Source organism: Echiichthys vipera (assembly GCF_963691815.1).
Source record: "Echiichthys vipera genome assembly, chromosome: X".
In the NCBI taxonomy this organism is placed as follows: domain Eukaryota; kingdom Metazoa; phylum Chordata; class Actinopteri; order Perciformes; family Trachinidae; genus Echiichthys; species Echiichthys vipera.
Genome location: NC_139825.1, coordinates 23,383,741 through 23,400,966, shown reverse-complemented (window position 1 = coordinate 23,400,966; position 17,226 = coordinate 23,383,741). Strand labels below are relative to the sequence as shown.

The 17,226-nt window shown below is 39.8% G+C and overlaps 2 protein-coding genes across 3 annotated transcripts; both read right to left on the bottom strand.

Moving 5' to 3' along the window:
• Positions 1–115: 115 nt before the first annotated feature.
• zmynd10 (zinc finger, MYND-type containing 10) lies at positions 116–5,497 on the bottom strand (the record flags this gene model as incomplete). Its single annotated transcript, XM_083939212.1, has 12 exons — positions 116–215; positions 1,084–1,209; positions 1,293–1,414; positions 1,505–1,630; positions 2,048–2,220; positions 2,331–2,425; positions 2,937–3,025; positions 3,153–3,305; positions 3,868–3,921; positions 4,004–4,120; positions 4,250–4,358; positions 5,409–5,497. 12 exons carry the CDS (start codon positions 5,495–5,497, stop codon positions 116–118), a joined length of 1,353 nt encoding a protein of 450 aa, XP_083795338.1.
• A 6,488-nt stretch (positions 5,498–11,985) lies between these two features.
• nprl2 (NPR2 like, GATOR1 complex subunit) lies at positions 11,986–16,648 on the bottom strand. Of its 2 annotated transcripts, none has more exons than XM_083939324.1 (11): positions 16,306–16,648; positions 15,364–15,455; positions 15,054–15,222; positions 14,855–14,963; positions 14,214–14,350; positions 13,673–13,770; positions 13,424–13,460; positions 13,033–13,126; positions 12,830–12,947; positions 12,578–12,720; positions 11,986–12,495 (listed from the first exon to the last, which is right to left on the bottom strand). In XM_083939324.1, the coding sequence occupies exons 1-11, from the start codon at positions 16,381–16,383 to the stop codon at positions 12,428–12,430; spliced, it is 1,143 nt and encodes a 380-aa protein (XP_083795450.1). In that variant the 5' UTR covers positions 16,384–16,648; the 3' UTR covers positions 11,986–12,427. The 2 variants fall into 2 exon arrangements, 1 of the variants encoding a protein (XP_083795450.1); XR_014593786.1 differs by having other exon boundaries at positions 12,464–12,495; positions 12,578–12,671; positions 12,772–12,947.
• Between the last annotated feature and the right edge of the window lie 578 nt (positions 16,649–17,226).

Genomic DNA, 17,226 nt, shown 5'->3' with positions numbered 1-17,226 from the left:
AAGATTTTATATGTATGGGATTGGAAATTTGCATAATGCACATGAAGATTTGTTCTCCCATTATCTTGTGACTCTCATCTCCCGTCACCAGTCCCGCATGAGCTTCAGCAGTCTGTTAGCTGTTGATGTGCAGATTCCTCTGGATGTTCTCTGTGGCCTCTGCCAGGAGCTGGCAGGCTGTCTTGTGTTTGGACCAGTGCTTCACCTGACATTCTCTGTGAAAAAAACAACAAGATAACCATACTTCACATCAGCAGAAACATAAACATTTATGACAATTTCAAGCATTACAGGAAAGTATGTCTAATGGTTAAGGATCAGATGTAATTTTATGTCTGAGTAGAAACACAGACACATCCATCCATTTTCCTGATAGTTGCCATGGCAGAAGGCTAAAGGTAACCCATCCATCCTTCCACCTAGCCACGTCCACCAGCTCCTGGGTGATTGAAGCCATCTGGGGTTTGTTATCCCTCCAGCATGTTCTGGGTCTGACTCTGCATTTCCCCCAGTTGGAAGTGGAATAACTCTGCAGGGGGGCATCCTAGTCAGAACCTCAGAACAACTTGCTACTTTCAACTGGAGGGCGCAGCGGTTTTTCTCTGAGGGCCATCCGGATGTTGACACATGAAACTAAATTCAGCAGCTTATATCCACGTTCTCATCATTTCAGTCATTACCCAAAGCTTGTGATCATTAGCTTGGAAACCAGAGAAATCTGCAAAACTCATGTTTCATTTGTTCTGGCAGAAAGGTCTGGCCCCTCTAACATACAGCCAACCTGTCCCTGGGCGGACCGGTCACAACTGTTTATCTCATGTGGGGCGGGTTTGTGACCCGGCCAACATTGTTTTCCACCGAGCTCTGACGTTTCGCTGTTGTGAACTGCACCATTACTAACCTCCCTTGAAATTAAAAAATGAATGGAGAGGGCCCAATCTAATACACATTTGTGAGAAGTCTGGTGATAGGCGATGACTGGAAAATGCATCAACCTGTAATCGCAAACTTTGCCCTGAGGCTCCGCTCCCTCTTCACTACGACAGTCCAGAGCAGCATCTGCATTACTTATCTATGTCTTACCTGTGACAGTACCATTCTCCCTGACAACGAGAGCATCGCTTTGAAGCATCTTTCCCACAGGATCCACACTTTGGCTTCTCAGGGAGTAAACTCTCCATCACATCCAAGTTGTACATCTGTGCCAACCTAGTAAGGAAACCTCAATCATAATCACAGAAGTTGGATGGCATTGATTTTTCTGTATCTCAGACATGTGTTTTCAGTATTACCTCTGTGCCTGCAGCCTCAGGTCACTTTCAGATGGGCTGAAAGTTTCTTTGACTTGATACTTTGCTATTGCCTTCCACTTCCCAGAATTCTTTCTCACAATGTGGTCCCACATTTCTGGGATCTACAGTATACATAAAGCAAACTGAGTGTAAATGTACAGAAGACATAGGTAGGTATGTATAGAGATATGTGTGCATGTGTGAGTGTGTACCTGTTCCAAAATTAGTTCTTTTTTTGGAGGGGCAGAGTCTGAAATGGCCAGATGAGCCAGGTAACGCTGCAGCTCCACCAGGTTTGGCAGCTGATCAATCAGCACCTCTGTCAAGAAACCTCGGAGCTGTAGCACATGAACAATAAGCCCTCAAATAATACCGCAGCAACAAAAACAATGTCAGCTTTTCTACAATTTAATGAGTTACGCAGACTATATACACAAAAACGTGAATACAGGAGGATGCACAATTCTCTCTGGTTATGTAATTAATGCAACAGGAAGAGGATGAGAAAGCGTATAATGGGAGGAAACATCTTAGTCAAAACAACCCCATGGAAACTGAATCTGTGTTAAAACTAGCGAGGAGATCAGATATGATGTTGGACGACAATGATCGGATACTCACACACTTCCTAAGCTTCAGTTTACAACCAATATACAGTAGCTACTTGGATTTAGGAGGAGTTGATTTATATGATTTAAAATTATTGATCAGCTAAAAAGGACTAAAAGTCAGCATTTCATCTGTAGACAGTATACCTTTAGAAGCTGGTTCTTGTTGAAGTTATTGAAGTCATATTTCCTTTGGCAGTCTTCCTTCAGCAGCAGATTGTAAAGGGAAATCCAGACCTGACCATCTAGTTTTGTCATCTTTAAATGGTCCTCAACAGGGATCTTCTGCCAGCTTCCATTTATGTACTTTTCTACCTTGCCTTCAGTTAGAGAGTATGCAATTGAATGAAGCATCAAAAGCTCACATTTTTCATTTTTTACGTGCAAAAAATATGAAGGACACGTCCGATATGCGAGAAGTGTGATATACCTTCTTTACAGCGACTCCAAGGGCAGCAGTCAATCAGCTGAACAAGCACGCAAGGCATGTTATGGGTGCAAAGCATGCGATTGATGACACTGATACTGCAAAGAAAAAAATATTTACTCTACTTGTGTCAGCTGAAACGTTGAAACAACACATAACTGATCAGCAAAAATCTGTTCAGTTTTTATAAACAAAACCCTCATCCTACTGACATATTTAACATACAAGACACTGTAAGAAACAACCATCACTTACGTATTTCTTCTTAAAACATTGTTAGTTATGCAATTAAAACATTTTATGTATCTAGTCTGTTTGGATTAAAATCACCAATTAAAAAAGAAACAGAAAGCAATTTAAGTCATTAGGAACAGACTAGTTTACAATCTATATGATAGAATAAAGCACCGGTGAGATGTGACAAAAAGTATACCCGTGGGGTCTGCAGGTACCCCAGTTGATAGGATAGGGAACAAATGTAATGTGTGTAGAGATTTAAAATGGTTTAACTTGAAGTGGAAATGCTTAAAAGTATAGGGAGATTTATCAGATTTTCTCCTGTAAGCTTCTACTCCCTAAACTTTATTGATGGTCCAGGCGCTGCCGTACCTCTCGGTGTGATCAGTGATGTAGCGCAGCACAGAGACAGCCTTCAGGGAGATTTCAAACTCCAGTGAAGCACTCTGCATCTGCAACTCCTTCACCAAGTGAAAAGAATGATGTGACTGATCAGTTTAAGAGAAAGAAAGACTCCACTGCAATACTCTGAATAATAAACTGAATAATAAAATCAACGACAGCCCCATCAATCTCAGTTATCAGTACCTCTAAAGAAGAAACAACTGTTGTCACTCTCAGATTTTGTTGCTCATGAGTTGTTTCCCCCTCCCTGGTCGCTTTGCTGGCCAGAAGGGTGAGTTTGCGGTGGCAGTAATCCACCAAGTCAAGAACAGAGTCATCAGCTGCCTCACATGAAGCCTGCAAAATACACAAAACACTTTTAACTTTTTATTTATTTTTTGTTAAATGTATTTACAGGTTAGGATAAATAAATGATACATATCTGTTGCATATCTGATTATTTGTCAAGGCTAATTTGTAAACCTTGCTCAGGCTTTTTTGTTTAAAAAAGGTCAGAACATATCATTACTAAAAGTACAATAGTTAAATGCAGCACATATAAATAGTGGCATTCTCATACATGTGACGTGATCATTTACCTTTTTTTGTGTTGCATATGTGCACGTGTGTATATTCCCTAATTCAATGCAACATATGTGTAAAGAATTTTCTGGGTCTGTCTGTGTGCATACATGCATGTAGTCTTTATGAGTATGTATGTGTGTATCTGTTTCTCTATGTGTGTGTGTACGCGTCCGTGTGTGTGTGGGGACATTTCTGTCCACAAGTAGAGTGTTTATAAGCATATTTAGAGAAAGAGTCTAAACTACCTTGCTGTGTGATCACATCCATGCTTTTAACACTTAAATATGAGGCAGATAAATATAATTCAGGGGTATGTATTTGTGTACACACTGACCTTATGATACATTATTGTTTCAAGTAGGTTTATGATGGTGGCTTCATGGTGGATCTAAGAAGGAGACAAAATCCACACCAAGTCAGTTATGAGAACTGCAAGCTGATTGTCATTTTGTGTCCCATTTGACACTCACCACCATGTAAAGATGAAAAGTGTTCATGGGATTAAAGTCCTGCAGCTGACATAAAATGGGGAACACTTTGTGCTTCCACACTTCGACCAGGATCATTTCATGGACCAGAAAAGGTATCTAAAGAGAGAGAGAGGGGGGGGGGCATACTGTAGATAAAAGCTTGTCATAGTGTGATCATCATGCTAGTGTCTTTGCAGGGCGTCCAAATGCCACTGAAATTTTTACGCCATGTAGGGCAGCAGTCACCTTTCCATATAACACCAGAAGCTCCTTAACAAACTCGTCTTGCATTGCAGAAGCATTCAGTATTGCCTGCATGTTAAGTTTCACGATGTGCTCATGCTGTCTGAACCACCTGTCGACACATAAAGAGAAAAATCGTGAAATAGCAGAGGGTTAGGGCTTTATGAACTGCTTACTGTACTGGAGAAGCATTATTCAATTTATATGCACTACATACCTAAAATAAACTGCGGTCTGCTTATATCTTACTCATTCATATATTTTACATCATATGTTTGACTCGCCTTGATGTTGAAAGGTGCTATAGAAATAATTATGCATTGCTAACTTTTTTGTGTATTTTTGGATGTCTCAAGACCTATATATTTTCACCGAAGTGGCCATTACAAAGTACGAATGTCTGTCTCTGCAGCACATTTTAGGGAGTTATGGGATGGTTGGATAGATAGTTTAAAAAGTAAAAGTACTCATTACTTATTGATGTATTAATGCAGGGGTCTTCAACGTTTTTAGGCCAATGACCCCTTAGCTGAAAGAGAGATGAAGCAGACACCCCGTACTTAAATTATTGTATTAAATGAATTGCAAATTAAATTGGGCCTAACAGCTAGAGTGGTCTAAAGCCTATACACACAGCTTTTTATGGTGCATACAATACTGAGATATTACAATGATCATTATTAACATATTCATATATGTATTGATATATCATAGGTCCATGATAAACATAAATTGTGATGGCACATCTTTTAATAAAAAATACGCTGGAAAGATTATGAAACAATTTGGCGGACCTCCTGCAGTAACTCTTAGGACCTCCTGTTGAAGATCTCTGTATTAATGTCTTCATCACGTTGCAGCTGGTGAAGGTGTAGCTAATTGTAAAGACTTTATATACCGGCAGGCAGCTTGTGAATTTCACCAAGGGATCAATAAAGTGTTATCTTTATCCATAATAACCCGTCGTTATTAAGTGGCGTTATAAATGTGGCTTAGTGGAGTAAAAATAACAATATTTGAGTATGTTAGAAGTGTATAAAGTATCAGAAAATGTAAAGTAAAAAACTCCATATAAATGTATCGTTACTTTCCACCTCTGTGTGTAAGTTAGGCTTAACGTCTTCAGTGTGGCTAACGTTGGCTAGCGTTGAGTCACTCTTACCTCTCAGAGCCCACTTCTTTGAGAGAGAAAGTGTCCAGACTTTGAACAAACCCCTCAGCTTCCACAGGCAGAATTACAGACGTGTCCATTTCGTTACACTGAAATACTCAACTAGCTATAACGTTTAGAAAAAGAAGAACTTCACTCTTCAGTCGAGTTGTTTCCGTTATAAAACTAAAAGCGATAACCTGTCGTTCCCTGTGGTTGCCATGGTGACTGTAAACCGAGCGCAGTTCCTCCTGTCGCCAGAGAGGGGCGCTGCAGCTTCAGGGAAAACCAGCGGCGAGTATCACTACCAACATGCACGAGTTTAGTTTAATAAACTACTGGGTAGCTTAATCTTTATGTTTCAGATTTCATAATAGAGTATGTGAAGCAATGGTAATGTGGTCAAATGTAGTTGTGTTAAAAGTACATTTTCCTCTGAAATGTGGTAAAATATAACAATAATTTGGTGTACATAGGGAAATAGGTGTACTTAAGTATAAGGAGTTTCATAAGGAAATAATAAGATTTGGCGTCCTCTTGCTTCTTTTCATTGAGACATTCATTTACAAATAATTTGTTTTGTTTGTTTTTTATGTTTTGTCAAACTTGCTTTTATTTTATTTTTTGAAATTGTTTGAAATAACGAACAATGAAATGAAGGTAAAACATTAGTTGACAATACTACTACTAAAAAACTATACTAATGTTGACAATATTTGATCTTCTATATCCACTTGGTGAAGTACTTGAACCTGAAGCTCGTTTCTATGGCTACAAACGGACATCAAATGTAAAATTTGAGATTTTCAAGATTTAAGGAAAAAATGAAACATTGTGGTATAATCTACTTTATTAATCAAGTTTCCCTTTTGTACAAAATAAACCCTATAAAGCCTGACACTAGTATGTAAATAGTCTTTTTTTTAACAGCTACTCAGCATTTGAGCACCATGCCTTAGGTTTCAGCAGCCCACCTATTCTCTGTATAACAGTATAACACCTCAGTCTTCTACTTATTTTATTGGTAAATTTTCAGAGTTTTATCAATTATCACACCACTTTTAACAGAATTTTAATAGCTGGTGTCTACACATGGATATCTCCTCAGACTCAATGTCCAGGGACTTTTTAAACCTTTTAAACTGCCTTGATTTTAAACAACATGTCATGCAGCCGACCCACAGCAGAGGGCGTACCTTGGACCTGGTTTCTATTCTATTGGGGCGCCCTCTGTTGTGGACCTGGCTGTATCTGACCACTTTTGTGTGTTTTTTACAATCAGCAGGAGGCCCCTGTGAGAACAGTGAGGAAACGCTACCTAACTTCTAAAGTGGCTGCAAATTTTATCCAAATCTTAAAGAGCACTCCTGCCGACATTTTACCAGCACCCTGCGATCTTATCACTGACAACCTGAAGCATAAAATAAACAGCACTGGACTCAGTGGCTCCACTTTTTATTAAAACAGTTAAAACAAGACCTACACCCCCATGGAGAACTGAGGAAGTTAAACAACTCAAAAGTACAGGAGTGCTGAAAGGAGATGGAGGAAATCAAAGGTAACAGTTCAATGTGAAATTTTACATCAAAACCTCTAAATTTACAATAACACAGTCAAACAAGCAAGAATCTCCCACTTCCAAAAACTAATCATTGACCTTAAAAATAACCCCAGATTCCTATTTTCCACAATCGATCTTTTAACAAATTGATCTTTTAACAAACACATTTTTTTATCCCAACAGCTCTTAACACCTGGCTCATCAGCTTTTACCGGAGGAAACACAGAGGAGTTTTGCCCTGGTTGATGCGAGGACACTTGGTCGTGTTTTTTTACCAGGTAAAGCCCACAACCTGCCCTTTAGATCCAATTCTCACACCGTTTTCACTCTCTTCAGACGGGTGTCTTCCCCACCTCCTTTAAAACAGCGATGATGTAGCCCCTTCTGAAGGAGAGTGAGTTAGACTACAATGTTTTAAATGACTACCAGCCTGTAACCAACTTACCATTTTTAAGTAAGATTTAAAAAAAAAAAAAGAAGTTTTTAATCAAGTAAACAATTTTTTAAAACTCAAATCATATTTTAGAGACCCATGGTCTGGTTTTAGGGGGATCCACAGTACAGAGACTGCACTTTAAATGACATCAGTCATAATTTCAATCATAAACTCACAGTCTTGGTACGGGTGGATCTAACCGCCACCTCCGATACAGTAGACCATCAAATCTTATTGAATAGTCTGAGGAACCTGGTCGGCCTCTCTGGTACTGTTTTAAACTGGTTCAGATCCTACCTTACTGATCAAAGTTTCTTTTGTAAATATGGATACGTGGTTCCTCAGGAACCCATAAGATGAAGTGTGGGGTTCCCCAAGTTTCAATTTTAGGTCCAACTCTTTTTTAATCTTTACATGCTTCCCTTTGGGGACATCATCCTGAGGCACGGCATCAGCTTTCATAGGTATGCTGACGATACGCAACTGTACATCGCTGTGTCTCATGATGACACAGGGCCAACCGATGCCCTTTTTAACTGCATTGCAGACGTCAAGTCATGGATGGCAGCAAACTTCCTGTAGCTCAACCGGACAAAACAGAGGTTTTAGTCATTGGTCCTGAGGCCAGAGAGAGAAACTTTTACCAATGCTACAGGATTTTAAACCCTCAAAATATGTAAAAAAAAAAACTAAAAAAAAAAATCTGGGCGTGATTTTTGACTCTGGGCTCACTTTTATTCCACACATCAAAAACATAACAAAGATACGTTTTTACCATCTTAAGAATATAGCCAGAGTCCCGTTTCCTGCTTCTCTCTCAGGCCAGCGCAGAGGGGCTGATGCATGCTTTAGATTATTGTAATGCCCTGCTCTCTGGTCTTCCCAAAGAGAACATCTACAACTTACAATTTCTACAGAACGAGGACCAGAGGGCAGGAGCACATTACACCAGTTTTAAAACCGCTGCATTGGCTCCCCGTGCGCTTCAGGGTTGATTTTAAGGTTCTAGTTTTTAAATGTCTTAATGGTCTCAAGCCTTCTTATTTATCTGCAGCACTTTTACTCTATCGACCCTTGCGGACCCTGAGGTCCTCCGGTGCTGGCCTTTTAACCATACCACAAGTAAGAACCAAAACACACGAGGAGGCGGCATTCAGTTATTATGGCCCCCGATTGTGGAACAGCCTGCCGGAGAACCTCAGGGCCGCAGAGAATGCTAATGTTTTAAGAAGAGTCTCAAGACCCACTTTTTTAATCAGGCTTTTAACTGACCTGTTCCTTATATGCTCATTATTTTCAGTTTCTATTCATTTTATCTTTTTTTTACTGTTTTGACTGTTTTTACTCTCTCAGTCTTTAGCTTCTATACCTTTGTATCTTATTTTACTGTTTTAGCCCCTCGGTTTTCCAGTGTTTGCTCCAGGGGGCCGACCACACCGGGAATTGTTTCTGGTGCTGTCCCGTGGACGACCCTGGCCCGGGTGGCTTGAGAGCTCTACACAGTGGTGTGGAGCCTCCTGTCTGCCTGGGTTGGGGGGGTTCTTGTGGCGGCGCCCCCTGCAGTCATGGATCATGAATCCTCTTGGTGTGCGCGGCCCCCAAAGGAAGATTCTTCCTCACCTCAGATCTCTGTGCCCAGCCATGTCTCCTCAGCGACAGCGAGTGTGTGTGTGTGTGTGTGTGTGTGTGTGTGTGTGTGTGTGTGTGTGTGTGTGTGTGTGTGTGTGTGTGTGTGTGTGTGTGTGTGTGTGTGTGTGTGTGTGTGTGTGTGTGTGTGTGTGTGTGTGTGTGTGTATTTGTGGGGGTGGGAGGTTTGTATTATCATGGTGTTTCTTTCTTTGTGGTTCATGTTTTGTTTCGTTTTTTGTTTTGCTTTTATTTTCTGTAAGGCACTTTGTGCTACTGTAAAAAGTGTGAAAAGTGTAATATAAATAAAGATTGATTTGATAGTAAATAGTCAATAAAATAAAATTAAAGTAAATAAAATTTAAATATTATTCCTTTTAACAACCCCCCCCCCCCACAAATCTTTGACACATCATTTTGTTTATGGTATATTTTTTGTATCATATTTGATACATGGGGTTGTTTTGGCAGCTTTTTGTTACTTATGTTAATTTTAGATACAAAAGCAAATTTTGCCCATAACTTTTTCAAAATATAGAACATTTCAGGCAGTTTCACAGTAGACATGTGAGAAGTGATTTCCGGTGCAGTACTGGCTCACTGCAGCCTGGCCTTTTACGGGGTGGTGTTGGAGTCACTTATGGAGAAGATAGTGGTCTGACACTGGCCTTCTTGGGAGTGGGAAGAATGGGGAGAAGCAACATCATGTTCTGTCTCTGGTTCCCCTAGACCAGGGGCGTAACACACACTTGAGTTTGGCCTTTCCTGCACTTGTGAGAGAAGTGCCAACCACAGCCTGGATCTTTCGCAGAGCTGTGGGTTTCATCTGGGGCTTCAGCTTCTTCTGGTCCCTTCTGTAGAGGTCCCGCGCATTGATGACTGCCACTGTAATAGTGTGCCACCAGATGTACACGCACCATCTTTGTGATCTGAAGCTGAACTTGTTATATGTTTCAACATATAATATGTTTGATCAAGGAGATCAACACCTTCCGTGATCTTGTTATATGTTTCAACAATGGCTGGTCTGGGAACCATTTTGTAAGTTATGGATTTGCGATCCCAGCGTTTCACAAACAAAAGAGGAAACCAAGTGCACTGCTTTGTCGTACCATCTTACAATGATGTTGTTGTCCTGATTCACTCTGAAGTCCATTGACCCTCTTCCATTTTTCTTCAATTCTTTTTCATCCTTCATGGTTCAGCCTTTCATCCTGTTTATCCGGATTGTGCCAATGTGTGGATTCCTCTCTCTTTCAGGTGTTGCCCCAGGGGAACTGATGTAAAGTAGTTGTCCGCAAAGACCTTGTTATTTTTCTCCTGCTGGAAGTGTTGATGTAATTTTCCGCACAACTTCTCCTGTAGAACCTACTTCAGAGTGTTCTCTGGCTGGATTTTCTGCACCTTGACAAACATCAAAGTCGTAAAGAAAGCTTCTTTGTCCAGCACGTCCCCACATCTTAATACCCCATTTGGGAGGTTTTGCAGGCATGTAGACACGTAGATGAGATTTTCCCTTGAATGGCAACATAATTTCATCAACTGCATGAAATTCTTCAGGTGGTATGCAGAGAAACTGTTCTTGCATGGCCTGAGCTTCCACAAGTTATCATTCTTTGCATAATCAGACACACGGAGGTTGTCCTGAAAGTGAATCAGTGTCAGCAATTTCAGAAACCGATCTTGAGACATCACATTACAAACTGTAGGGAGCTTTGTCTCCATCTCCCAATAGGCTCTCACACAGGACATCTGTACTAAGCCCATATGCATGTACATGACTAGAACCTGCTCTATCTCTTTAATAGTTGTGTTTACCAACATGCCATATTTTTGTAGTCTGTACAGGTTTGTTTGTTCTGTAGTTTTCTGTAGCATTTCATCAGTGACAAACTGTTTGAAATACATGTACGTCTCCAGTCACACCTGTCATCTGTGCCTTCCTCAACACATGCAATGAAATCGACCTATGGAGCTTGATATTGTATTTTCCTCCATCTGTATTCTTTCTTTTTTGCATTTCCCTTCACTGACTCTTCTCTGATTGTGTCCTGCGTTGTTATTGGGACCTCAAATTATGTGTTTGCATCTTGATAGTCTTCTTCATCACAGCTATCTGAACTTTCTATCATCATGCATGGCCTGAGGAGTCCACTCCTCCTCCTCCTCCATGTAACTTGAATTGTCATCTATTATTAGGTTGATGACATCAATAATGTACTTTCTTTTTCTCCCTTCTTCCTCTACTCCTTTTGACATCTAAAAATACACGCATAAATCGGTCAATATAGCATAACGATTGTGACTTCATAGTAATTCTTAGTGTGAAAATACCTAAAATGTCATTTACGATGATATTTCGGGCATTAATTAGATTAATTAAATCATCAAAATAGTGGGTGTATTTATTTGTGGTATGCATGATGTTGATTATGTAACAAAAATGTGACATGACTGTTCAGGGATAAATCGGCGGGCTGGAGCCGATCCCAGCTGACATCGGGGGTGAAGCGGGGTACACCCTGGACAGGACTGGACAGGGCACACAGAGACAAAAAACAGAGACAGACAACCATTCACTCAACCCTATGGGCAATTTAGAGTCATCAATTAACCTAACACGTGCACGTCTTTGGACTGTGGGAGGAAGCCGGAGAACCCGGAGAAAACCCACGCAGACACAGGGAGAACATGTTATTGTGGAATGTTATTCTTACTATAACTCCTTGAAAAATGCGTAAATGTTTTCCCGCCAAAAGTTTGTGGCTGATCTGATGACAGTGGCCATTTTGAAAAGGACAAAGAAGCCCTTCCACTGACTGCACTGACTAGAGGGCAAAGTACAGGTATCAGGTGGTATACAACAGGTTTTTAAGGAAAGTATTGATACTGGTGATAAAACAGAGGTCTCAGAAACTTCCATAGCAAATATGATACAAATGGTTTTTAATAAATATCATCTTCCTCAAATGACCTAAACACACATCATACATCTAAAAATGTGGCTAAAACAATTATAAAATACTACTTCACCTTTTGAATGATCAAGAGGATAAGTAATTACTTCAAGCAAGGATCATCATTTCTTCTCATTGGTTTCTTAGATATCACATCCTGAAGATATATCTGAGAATATATTATTGCATATTGTAGGTATATTCAAAATCAAATAAAACAAGTCTTAAAAAAAAAGTATTACTAAAGTTAAAAAGTAAAGTGTAACCAGCCCATCTCTGAATACAGAAAACGTTTGTTGAGCATGGCTTTCTTTGCAGCACACACTTTAAACTACTGCGGTGCTGCTAAGTCTTGGGACCTTATTTTATTATTCCAGGAAAACCCTTCCTGTCACCGAAGGCATCTTTGGTTGAGGCATCTCTTTGTCTTTCAGTCTGTTTTTAGTTCAGGTCACTTCCAACACACCACGATGTTGGGATCATTTTCCAAACGTTCGTCCAGCTCCTGGTAACTGATCCCTGTAAAATTGACAACAGTGTAAGCAGACTTGTTTCCTACCATCAGTTATACGAGACAAACAGAGAGTGCTTTAAAACCTGCCTGTTTTGCAGCAGATCTCATCATAACTATGACAACCGGTATAGAGTCGAGGCAACCTGCTCTTCTCGTCACGGATCACCTTCACCGGATATTTCTGCAGCCGTCGAATGAGAGACTTCATCAGTCCAAACTGAATCAACCTCCTGAAAGGCAACACATGACATGACACGCATGTAAATAAATGTCACTCTGACCTGACTTTTCAAGAGTCATCAAGTCTTTTCAGGAACTGATAAGGTGACTGAAGCCAACCTCTCATCAACCCTTTGAAGCTGCTGCGAGTAGCGAGAACAAAGGTCTCGGACTGTTGTTCCAGGGCTCAGCCCACAATATAACTGGAACACGTCCCTTAAGCTGGCCCGCTTTTGACCTGTCAGACAATAAAACAATAAATGTCACGAAATAAAGGAAAGAAAACAACACTCATTCGCTAGACAATCATGACCCTTATTTACCCTGCTTGGTGACGTAAGTCAAGCATTCCTCCTGGATGGACTTGTCGTCCATTAGGCTCTGAACTCTGGGGGTGGTGCAATATACATTTGAGTACTGGAGGGAGATAAAAAGACACAAGAAGATCATCATCGACTAATCAAAGCGTCATACAGTTAAGACAGAACTTTGCAACTGTTAGTAGTAGTAGGAATATATTATAAGAAAAATGTTTTATTTATAAAAAAAATGATATTTATAATATTTCAAGATCGTAATACTCTTAGAGAGCTTTAATGAAAGATTCAGACCACCTAAAGTTATACATTTCCCCAAAGATGACTTTTTCACCAACATTTTGATTTTATTCTGGAAAATCACAGGAGTCCTAGTATAAAAATACCACCATCATACCTGAAATATTGAAACCATGGTCACAACTCCATAGTACCTGTGAAGTAAAGAGGATTTCAGTGCCTCTCTTTTGGAAATAAAAGTCTTAAAACATTAACAGCCATCAGCACTGATAAACAGGATAGTGGTTTGTCATGACACGTGGGTGTAGATCCACCCCTCTGGCTAACTGTGCAAAGAAAACAATGCATGTGATTGTTCAGACGCATGTCAGCAGCCACTGTCCTTAATTCACTGATATGAACTCACAGTAGATTTTGCACCGCAATGCGTACAAGATTTAACTCCACATCAGCTTCAGCAGAGATTTTCTGGATGTGTCTAAATCCATCAATATAGGGCAGGATCTGCAGTAAATAACACACAGTAGAACATTATTGGCTTTGACACACACACACACACACACACACACACACACACACACACACACACACACACACACACACACACACACACACACACACACACACACACACACACACACACACACACACACACACACACACACACACACACACACACACACACACACACACACACACACACACACACACACACACACACACACACACACACACACACACACACACACACACACACACACACACACACACACACACACACACACACACACACACACACACACACACACACACCAATAAATGGCAGCTTCTGCTACTTCACTTCATGCACAGTTGACAACAGGCATTTTATCACTAATCGTTCTCGTTCTTAGAAGTGGGGAACATATCTAATCACAACGTCCCTCGATATCAGCCACGAGGCCTACCTGTTGAGTGGTGAGGTCCCACTGAGATTTGATAAAATGGTCTTTGCACTGGGCGAAGACCGGCACATCGTACTCCTGGACAATCGGGGGGTCCTTTCGCAGCTGAATCAGCTTAAGGTGGATGGTGTTGGACTCATCTAAAAACACACACAGAACCGAAAGAGAGACTACATTAAAAGAAATCCTGCCAACTGTGTTTGCCACCATATCAAATGTGATTTTCAAATGCCAAACCATGAACTTTAGAGCTCAGTACTTTTACTGAGAGTAAATCACAGTTAGGTCACCGCTGTGGCTTTTCCTAAAATAAATTCTGGTCAAAGTTGGACGCAAGATATAATATAAAGCATGGGCTAATAATTACCTTTGCACATTTGATGGCTCATTAGTAATTATTTAAAGCACAGACTTTCATTTCTACTAATCAGTTTTAGAAAACAGTCTAAATGTTTTTTTAAGTACCGCATCTTGAAGATATATCATTATCTGGGAATTAAGGTTGCAACAGTATGAGATTTTCACGTACACACACATAATTTGCACTTCACCACTGCCTTCATCTTGTATGTTGAAGACACATATGGTTGTTTGCTATAAATACAACAAGAATATACACAGCAAACTCCATAATAATAATATACCTATTGGTAAGGTGCAGGCTCCTGTTGCATTAAGTTCTTCCAACAAGGTCGACATAATGGGTAGAAGTTTCTGCTTGCTCTCTTCAGTGGATATAAAGCCACTCTCCAGCTGCAACACAACACATTTCAGATCATCTTTAGCAAATATCAAAGCAATCACACGTGACAACTACAGATGTGAAAATGCATTATTTACTACCTCCAGAGTTGTGAGGTACCCAGACAGCTTCTTGACAATCGGCTCAAGGGCACACGTGTTGGTTTGAGCGTCACAAACAAAGCCAAGGTTAAACAGGAGGGCGTTTCTGCTGTACTTTTTATGCTCGATGCACACAGGACACCCGATTAACTTTTTCCCCATGGCGGTGCTAAAAAAAAAAAAAAAAAGATAAAAAGAGCTGAGAAGATAGTTTGATACAGAAAAAGAGCAACAAGCATAAACACGGATCTCAAGGGATGACATGACTTAATGAATTATGGCGAGAAGAAAGGAGCATTAGATTACATACACTGTTATCAATTTGTTTTGCAGTTCTGGCTTGGTGATGATATAAACCTGAACTGTGTCAAAGAGCTCGCGTGAAATGTATTCCTCTGGGACCTGTCAGGAGAGGACACAGGGGACAAAATACATCCAATACGATACGCTAAGAAGATTATGTACTTTCAAGGTTACTACCACAAGAATATGCAAACGGGTAAATACCTGCATGCCAATAATAAATATAAATTATTCTAATTGTTATTGCACTACACCAGGGGTAGGCAATTCTGGCCCTGGAAACCACTGTCCTGCGTGGTTTAGGTTTCTCCCTGCTCTAACACACCTGCGTCTAACAATAATCAAACTGTGACAACTATCAGCTGCTTGATAACGAGCAAATCATTAGAATCAGGTGTGTTAGAGCAGAGAGAAACCTAAATCATGCAGGACAGTGGCTCTCCAGGAGCGGAATTGCCTACCCCTGCTCTACATGTACAGTCAAACAGGGTGCAGAGACTGATTTATGGCTACTTCTGGCACTTTTTTTGAAAAAATGAGAAACGGCATATTACACATGTACATGCTTTAAGTAAACATGACTTAAGTCTTAATCATAGGGTCTTAATAAATAAAAACAGAATAAATAAATGCATTTATTATTTTATTCATAGATGTATTGATGCAGTTTTTCAAGACTTTTATTATATAGGCTAGACAGGAAATGGGGTAAGAGGGGGAGACTTTTAGCAAAGCCTTGAGGACCTTCAGCCTCTTTACATGGGGCGGCCGGTGGCTGAGTGGTAAAGCACCCATTCATGCATATATTCATGCATTTATTCATTCATTGATACTTACAGGTATTGATAGATACCCTTACTGTCATAATGAAGATAATCATACCATGTTGGTAGAGACTATGATCATTAATAAATCAGTTGTGGTCATGTCATTACCACTGCACACTTACCTGATATGTTATCTTTGGACCTAGGGTGGGGTGAAACTCACTAAAGAATATGCACTCTATCCGTCTGACCATCCCCATCCTACACCTCAGCCCCACAGTGACAGTCTCAGGCTCCAGCGAGTGTCTGCTGTGTAGCAGCTGAAGCTAACTCTCTACCGTTCAGCTCACGTTTAAACGTTTAAAAACAAACTAATGGCTTCTGTAAAACACATGATCGCGTCTGACGACTGAAAAACGTATTAAAAATGTGTCATCGCTGTACTTTAAAAAATAAAATGCTGTCAACAGCAACAAGGGTAACGTTTTATAAAAAAATAAAACGACTCCCCGATCGTCGACACTTCATGCGAACTAAACAACGATACTGGCGCCTTCAGGAGCGCCTCGTAATTTACGAAATAGTCTCTTTTTTGTATTAGCCAAAAATACATAACATTAAGACAGAAACATGACAAAATAGACACAATAAACAACACATACATAACACTGAATCATACTACAACAAACAAACACATGGTGAAAACATCCATGTCATCGAAAATACCATCATGAGGCTTTACAACCGAAAATAGATTATTACAAAATCAAGAGATCAAATAACAATAGTTTTTTTTCGGTTCCTTTGCTTGTTGGTGTTATTATTATTATTATACTTATTATACTTATTATTATTATTATTATTATTATTATTATTATTATTATTATTATTATTATTGTTGTTGTTGTTTGATTTCTTTTATTAATTAATTGATTATTTTTTCTTTCTTTAGTTAAAAGTTATGTTTGCAATTTCGGACGTCGTAATACCACGTTCACAACGAGTATGTGTCTTTTTATGAATAAACATTACACAATTTCTTTTTTTCTTTTATATTTATGGTGCATCTCAGCTGTACTATATGTGGAAAAGATAGTTTTCAG

What these genes read in the sequence shown, in the direction of transcription:
- nprl2 (XM_083939324.1), bottom strand. Translation starts at nt 16,383, where the DNA reads ATGGGGATGGTCAGACGGATAGAGTGCATATTCTTTAGTGAGTTTCAC. An exon ending in ATTGCGGTGCAAAATCTACT is followed by an intron (nt 13,461 to 13,672) that starts GTGAGTTCATAT and finishes TTTACTTCACAG; the next exon opens with GTACTATGGAGTTGTGACCA. An exon ending in TGAGATCTGCTGCAAAACAG is followed by an intron (nt 12,496 to 12,577) that starts GCAGGTTTTAAA and finishes TCAATTTTACAG; the next exon opens with GGATCAGTTACCAGGAGCTG.